This window comes from Arachis hypogaea, chromosome 20 (genome assembly GCF_003086295.3).
Source record: "Arachis hypogaea cultivar Tifrunner chromosome 20, arahy.Tifrunner.gnm2.J5K5, whole genome shotgun sequence".
NCBI lineage: Eukaryota > Viridiplantae > Streptophyta > Magnoliopsida > Fabales > Fabaceae > Arachis > Arachis hypogaea.
In genome coordinates this window covers 20,398,635-20,405,294 of record NC_092055.1, presented here as the reverse complement: position 1 = coordinate 20,405,294, position 6,660 = coordinate 20,398,635, and the positions used below count along the sequence as shown (strand labels likewise).

The window sequence follows — 6,660 nt, the reverse complement described above, 5'->3', positions numbered from 1 at the left end:
TCGCGCCCAGGTCCTAACACCTCCGAGCCTCTGCTCCAGCATTAGTCCACCCCAGTCCTCCGAACGCCTGAGCAGATGAACAGGTATGAACAAGAAACTATCATAAATAATTAAATAATGTTTGATGACATTGGCCACAACAGATGAAGTGTTACGAAAAAGAAGGAAAAAAAAGGTTTAGCAAAAATAAAAAGACAAAGATGATTTTTGAGTTAGAATAGTGTTGTAAAACAACTATAATTATCACTGTTAAAATTAATTAATGGCTGAGATTAAGCACTCAAGAGAATCCGCTCCCGTTAATGAGTCTCTTTACAGTTTACATAATGTATAAAAATAAATCTTATAACCCATAAAATTTTTTTAAAAGAGTTATATTGAATTTGAAGATGGATCATAATCTGGTTAGAGAGAACATAAAATCTATAGAAATGGATTAGTCAAGGTAACAAAAAAAGAAATATATAATTAGCGCCGCGGAATTCCCTAAAGAATAAAATCTAATAATGTACACTGATGAATTCCTTCAAAGAAAAATCATCATACAATATATCCCCCAACGAGAATTTCTGTGGAATTGAGAAGAGATACAGATCAAGTACTAGTTCTACAATATACATTATTACCCTGGCCACTTCGTTCCAGCTTGTAAACAAATGGAGCAATTAATTACTTCCAATGGAAATGTTTTAAAGTGCATATTGATCATCCAATCCTTTGTGTTGCAATTTGTTAACACAGATAATAAGGCCTCTGTTTTCTTTGTATGATTCTCTTCTCTCAATTATATGAATCAAATATATTATTTCATCTCCTTTATCCACCTCTTTGCTTCTTTAGCTTTTCTTGGGCCTCCAGCAATGCCCGTTTTACTTGTTCATCATCTGGTGTCTCTTTTAACAAAATTTCATAGTCTTGTATGGAAGCTTCCCACCTTTCCAACTAAAATATCACAAGAAAAATCACAAAAGAGAGAATAACATTATTCACATAACTAGAAAACCAAATTTGGATTGCACTGAAACTTATTTTGTCTAACTTACATCCTTGTTAATTATGGACTTGGCATCTAGAGGATGAAGTTCAATATTATGAATTGTTTATAAACAAAGATATATGCATAACCTACTGGATAGTCAAACTTATGATTTTTTCATCAATTTAAATCTTGCACTTTACCCTCTAAAAGTGTACCTATAAGAATTCATTAATTATGCAAGACTATTTCTCTGTTCTAAGGCCCCCATTTGGTAATCGTTCCAAGATAACATGCAGAGACGTTGATAGAGACAAAAGGAAAATATATCCCCATCTTCCCTATACTTTTGATTGACAAAAAATATAGAGAAATTTGTTCTGAGACAGATATTTTATTTGTCTTTGTAACTCTCACCTTGTTTAAATTCGTTTGCGGCACTCAGTGTATTTATATTTCTGAGTAAATGTTCTTTTCGGTTCCTGATCATTTATTCGCAACACAAAACGCCTCTCTACAATTCGAAAATTTTTAATCGGTCCCAAACCATTCAAATAACTGGTCTAAAAGGCCTCTGACACATCAACATGCAATTGTTGACGAGCCGCTTAGATGTGTTACTTGGACGGTTGGGAACTGAATAGATTATAGAGGGGACTTCGAAGAAATGGGAGACCGGAAAGGACACTTACTCATTTCTATCACGTGACAACCTTCGAAAGCAACCTAAGTGTATGCTGCATGACATTGACATGAACAAAACAGAATAACTAGGTTAGATTGTTTACCTTGGCATTGCAATCAGCTCTTCTCAACCTAGCCTTGGCATAAGATGGGCGCAAGTTAAGTGCAAGAGTGCAATCTTCCACAGCTTTCTCATATTGGCCTAGTTTTGATCTGCATGCAGCACTGTTGCATAGTAAAACAGAGTTATATGGATCACGTTCAAGTCCCTCTCCATATGCGGCACAGGCCTCAGAGAACCTTGATGCCTTGAAAAGCTCGTTTCCCTTTGATCGAGCAGCGCTGACATCTCGAGCCTTTCTCATAACCATATTGGCCTCCCTATTATTGGGATCCAAACTAACTGCTTTCTGAGCTGCTTCTAAAGCATCTTCAAATCTACACAGTTGATATAGGTTTCACTTTAGAATCTTGCTACATAGTTTGAAGGTTAATCATACGAATCTATAACAAATTAATTTGATTCATGTAAAGATACATATTTTGCACAAATCATGGGTGGGATTTCTACTAATTGTGATGAACAAATTTTGCTTCTTAGTTAGCAATTTCAATGGTATGATCACTTCTATGCAGGTATTCGGATTAAAAAGAAGAAGATCTGCATGTAGGTAGTATGTATTAGTAAGTAAATTCTTACCATGGACCTTACAATATATATTGGTACTACTTTAGTTATCTAATTTTTTAAAACAATATTAATTTAAAATGGATCTACATTATTAGTCAAGCATGAAGACAGTGGAGAAATCATTAACTGCTAACTAGCTATAATTCACAAACTAACTCTGCCTAACTCATCTGTGAACTATCTTCAAGAGATTGATAGGCACTTTACACTTAATTGAATTGTAGAAAGCAAATGCCAATTTGAGTGTTCAGAATTCAGATTACCTAATAAATTTCGAGGTTCAAATAATAAAATGAAACCAAAAGGATTCTAACCTCCCCGCTGCTATATCGACTTGGGCACGTGTCACCAACAAATTTGCATTGCAAATAGGTCCAAAGAACCTAGTACACTCATCAACATCAAATTTCGGGCACTTTGACATTATTTTTTCTGCATCTTGATGTCTACGAAGCTTTAAGAGTGCTTCTGCTTGTAATGCAAATATCTTCCAGTAAAAGGCAAGACCATAGTCATATTAGCACATGTTTAATTAGCATAGTCATATTAGAACATGCAATGATATAAATGTATAAAATTTAAAACTACTCACCTGTTGAGCAGAATCTGCACCAGATGATATAACCTTGTTGGTTTCAGTGATCAGTGTGTTGCAATCTCCCACCCTGCGAGCCTCTGTGCACTTGTTTAGATGAACCTGAAGAATCTTCACTTTAGCAATCTCATCAGGATCAGCCTCTGGTCCTGCTTGTTTATAATGATACAATGCCTTTTCTGGGTCTCCTAGTCTGAAAGAAAGTCAATGAGACTATGAATAACAAGTAAAAGACATTCTTATTGCTCTAAGCCAGAAACTGCTGTTGCTATGTAAATTGTCCTGATACATTGATTTTCTTATGTGCTACTTTGTCTAAATTGACAGTTAATTTGAAATGGAAGAACTACCCTTTTACCATTTTTCAATATTAGCAATACATTAAAATTGTATGTAAATGAAATACAAGAGACAATGAGATCGCGGGAGATGCTGAAAAATCTCTTATAGGTTATTGTTATCACCTTAATTATCAATTTTTATTGAAGCAACAAAAAGAGAATGAAGTAGAATAAGAAATTTCTCTTATTCTATAAATACCTAAGAATCTCTCTCATATATACAAGGAAAATAATTAGAGATGCATGTTGGAAGATGTATATTGAGAAACATAATCTTTTTTCTACTGAAAGGAAAGTGCTGCATGGATACTTACCTAAAGTACAAGTTTCCCAATCGTTGATGAGCTCTTTGGTAATGCTGATCAATTCGAATGGCTTCTCTACATTCAAACACAGCCTCCAAAAGCCTTCCAAGAGCTGTTAATGCTGCACTTTTATTGCTTCTATAAGCAGCCTTATTAGGATCAATTGCAATTGCTGCATCATACAGAGCCAATGCCTCAGCAAAGTTCCCATTCTTATAATCCTCATTCCCCATTATCTTCAACTGTTCAGGGTCCATTCTAGTAGACACAGCCCTACAAAGTGAACCTGATTCTTCTTTACTATTCCTAGTAACCTTTTTATTCCTATTATTGTTACTACCACCACCATTTTCCACTTTATCCATTGGAATGTTTGAACTAGGATAATTTGTTCCTCCTCCTCCTTGTCCAAGGTTACCTAAGTTACCATATATCATCACATTGCTAGAAGCTCGAACAAGCTTGTTGCTTCCCTTCGGCTTCTGGTAATCGTTTAACATGCTATCAAGCTCACCGGATATTCCAACGGCATCTTTTGGAACCTTTCTTCCCTGATTGACATATCCTTGTACAGGTGACACCTTCGACGACCTAGATGACGAACACACTGCCATTGATGCTGCTGCTGCCTCATCATGTTGTTGTTGTTTTCTTTGGTGGTTTTGGTTTACACTTACAACTACATGCTTTTGGCTCTGGGGAGTGTTGGAATTGCTTGATGCAGAAGAAGCAGATCTTCGGGCATCATCAGAGACATCACTCTGTGGCCGTTTCGAATCTTTGGTTTTTGATGGTTGCTTCCCATGATTATGAGCATCATCATTACCAGAATATCTTTCAGTTTTGCTCCTAGATGAGCCGCGCCTGCGAAGCAATGATGATAGCAAACCACAACCTCTGCTTTCTGGTGAAGTGTCTCTCATTTTGTTTTTCCCTCACTAATTTTCCTTGAATGTGTTCTAAGACTTATGTTTTTCTATACAGATTTGGCTATTGAGGATGATAATGGATGATCATTAGTGTTTTTAACAAGAGTAATGAAAATTCTATGTGATGTGAACTTGTCCTGATAAATCTAGTGAAATGGGAAACATTTCAAATTCAGACATTACAACAACCACTTGGAATGCAAAAGTAATTCAGAGATCGAAATGAACCCTTATGGCTAAGGATTATAAGCCCAATAATATTTCCAGCAGATAATTCTAATTTCTAAAGAACCTCCTCCTGGAAAGGCTGCAAGGGAATGGTTTTTTTTTTTTTTAATAAATTCTCTAATCTAAAAAAAATGGATAAAAAGAACCAAATGGCATGATCTCCAAAAGGAAAACTTATGGGGAAAAGGGAAGAAAAGAACGACGAAACGAAAATCTGTTATTCTATTGATGTATATACATTGCTCTAGCTGGCTTTCAATTTCCTTCTCAATATTTTTGTTTTTTCAGGTTAGTTTCATCGGAACAAGAAAAGCATTAGACCCGGTCTTGGTTACAACTCACAAGAAGGATGTCCAAAATTATGGGAATGATTAGGTTTGTTATCTGTTTTGTTTCCTTGTAAGTTGTAACCTCAAATGGCTGTAACATGCCAAAATCATAAGCACATAGCTACATATTATAGGATTATTTTATATGGACACTAAAACTCAATTATTAATGATTAAGTGGTCACCATATAAAATAAAAAAATACTAGTCATTAAAATTAATTTTATATATTTGTGTATAAATATATGAGTAATTTAATTTATTTTTAATGTATGTATAGCTAATATGTATTTTATATTTGTAGTTAATTTTAGTATATCTCTAATATAATTTTTTTATTATTTTGATATTACCATGGTTGATTATTTTATGGTGTAATATTTCATTATTTTGGCTGCTAATTTCTTGTTAAAAAAATGTATGAAATAAGATTCCAACTTAGATTAATTGATGAATATATGATTATCATTTATAAATGAACATATAGACTAAATTAGGGCATGAAGATGAAAAGATTAGTCTTTATGGGGATAATAGTTGTGCGAGATAATTATTCTAATAGCTAATTTACTGTTAAAAAAGGACATAAACTACGGATGTCAATGGAGCAGGGCAGGGGCAGGGGATGCCTCCTTGCTCCCCATCCCCGTCCCCAGATTAGCTCCTGTTTTCGTCTCCGTTTTCTGCCGTGAGAGAGTATTGCTCTTCATCTTCATTTTTCACAGAGCCCCATTCTCCACGGGGACCCCATTTTTCATTTATCTGATAATTCTAACTAATTATTAATTTTCATATGAATAGAGTTGCAAGTATCCATCCTATACAAAAACAGCAAGATTTTATACAAAAAATCTAAACGACAAGATGGTGACTTCTTTCGAAATGATGTAGTGGGCAGACGCAATGGCGAGCTAGAGGACAGAACAGTGGATGAGGTGGGAGATGCGGGAACAGAGAGGAGAATGGACACGACGGTAGAGTTACGAAAAGGAACACCGCAAATAGAGAGCACGATGCAGTGAGGGTGATAGCACGGTGAGGTGTGATGATGCGGTGAGAAGGGAGAGTAGCGAGAGGGTGGCTGCAGAGAGGTTGGATGGAGTATGGACAGCATTAGGGATCTTTGAATTGAAGAAGGGTTATGCAAATGAGGATTAGGATAATCAACTATTAAGGACAATTCAATAAATTTATGAATTTTGGGGATTAGCGGGGACAGGGCAGGGATCCCGCTCGGATTCCTGCGCCTGCCTCGGAGAAATTTTGTCCCCCGTCTCCATCTCCGCAGAAAAAATTTCTCCACAGTCGAATCCCCATTCAAGACAGTCCCCGCAGGGATCCCCGCATCCCGGAAAGTTTTGCCATCCCTAACATAGACACTACTATATTCTCTATGATATGAATTCAATTTCAGTAATCTTAATAGTGTAATTAAAATTTTAAAGACTATTTTAATATACATGTCTAATCTTAAAATGCATACTATAGTATTTATACTATGGTTACTATAGTAATAACAGCATTTTTAAAATTTTGATAAAATCTAAAGAATATTTTTTATTATATAACAATATTTTTTAAT

The 6,660-nt window shown here is 35.3% G+C and overlaps 1 protein-coding gene across 1 annotated transcript; it reads right to left on the bottom strand.

The window, feature by feature from the left end:
• Positions 1-439: 439 nt before the first annotated feature.
• Positions 440-5,178, bottom strand: LOC112786728 (inactive TPR repeat-containing thioredoxin TTL3). The gene is made up of 5 exons (XM_025830099.2): positions 3,602-5,178; positions 2,944-3,139; positions 2,666-2,838; positions 1,765-2,098; positions 440-942 (listed from the first exon to the last, which is right to left on the bottom strand). Exons 1-5 carry the CDS (start codon positions 4,513-4,515, stop codon positions 817-819), a joined length of 1,743 nt encoding a protein of 580 aa, XP_025685884.1. The 5' UTR covers positions 4,516-5,178; the 3' UTR covers positions 440-816.
• Positions 5,179-6,660: the final 1,482 nt, after the last annotated feature.

Bases quoted from the DNA above. Each gene is read 5' to 3' on its own strand.
- LOC112786728 (XM_025830099.2), bottom strand. From the start codon at position 4,515: ATGAGAGACACTTCACCAGAAAGCAGAGGTTGTGGTTTGCTATCATCA. The intron at 2,839-2,943 runs GTGAGTAGTTTT...TTTTACTGGAAG, and splicing joins GTGCAGATTCTGCTCAACAG to ATATTTGCATTACAAGCAGA. The intron at 943-1,764 runs GTAAACAATCTA...GTGATATTTTAG, and splicing joins GAGCTGATTGCAATGCCAAG to TTGGAAAGGTGGGAAGCTTC.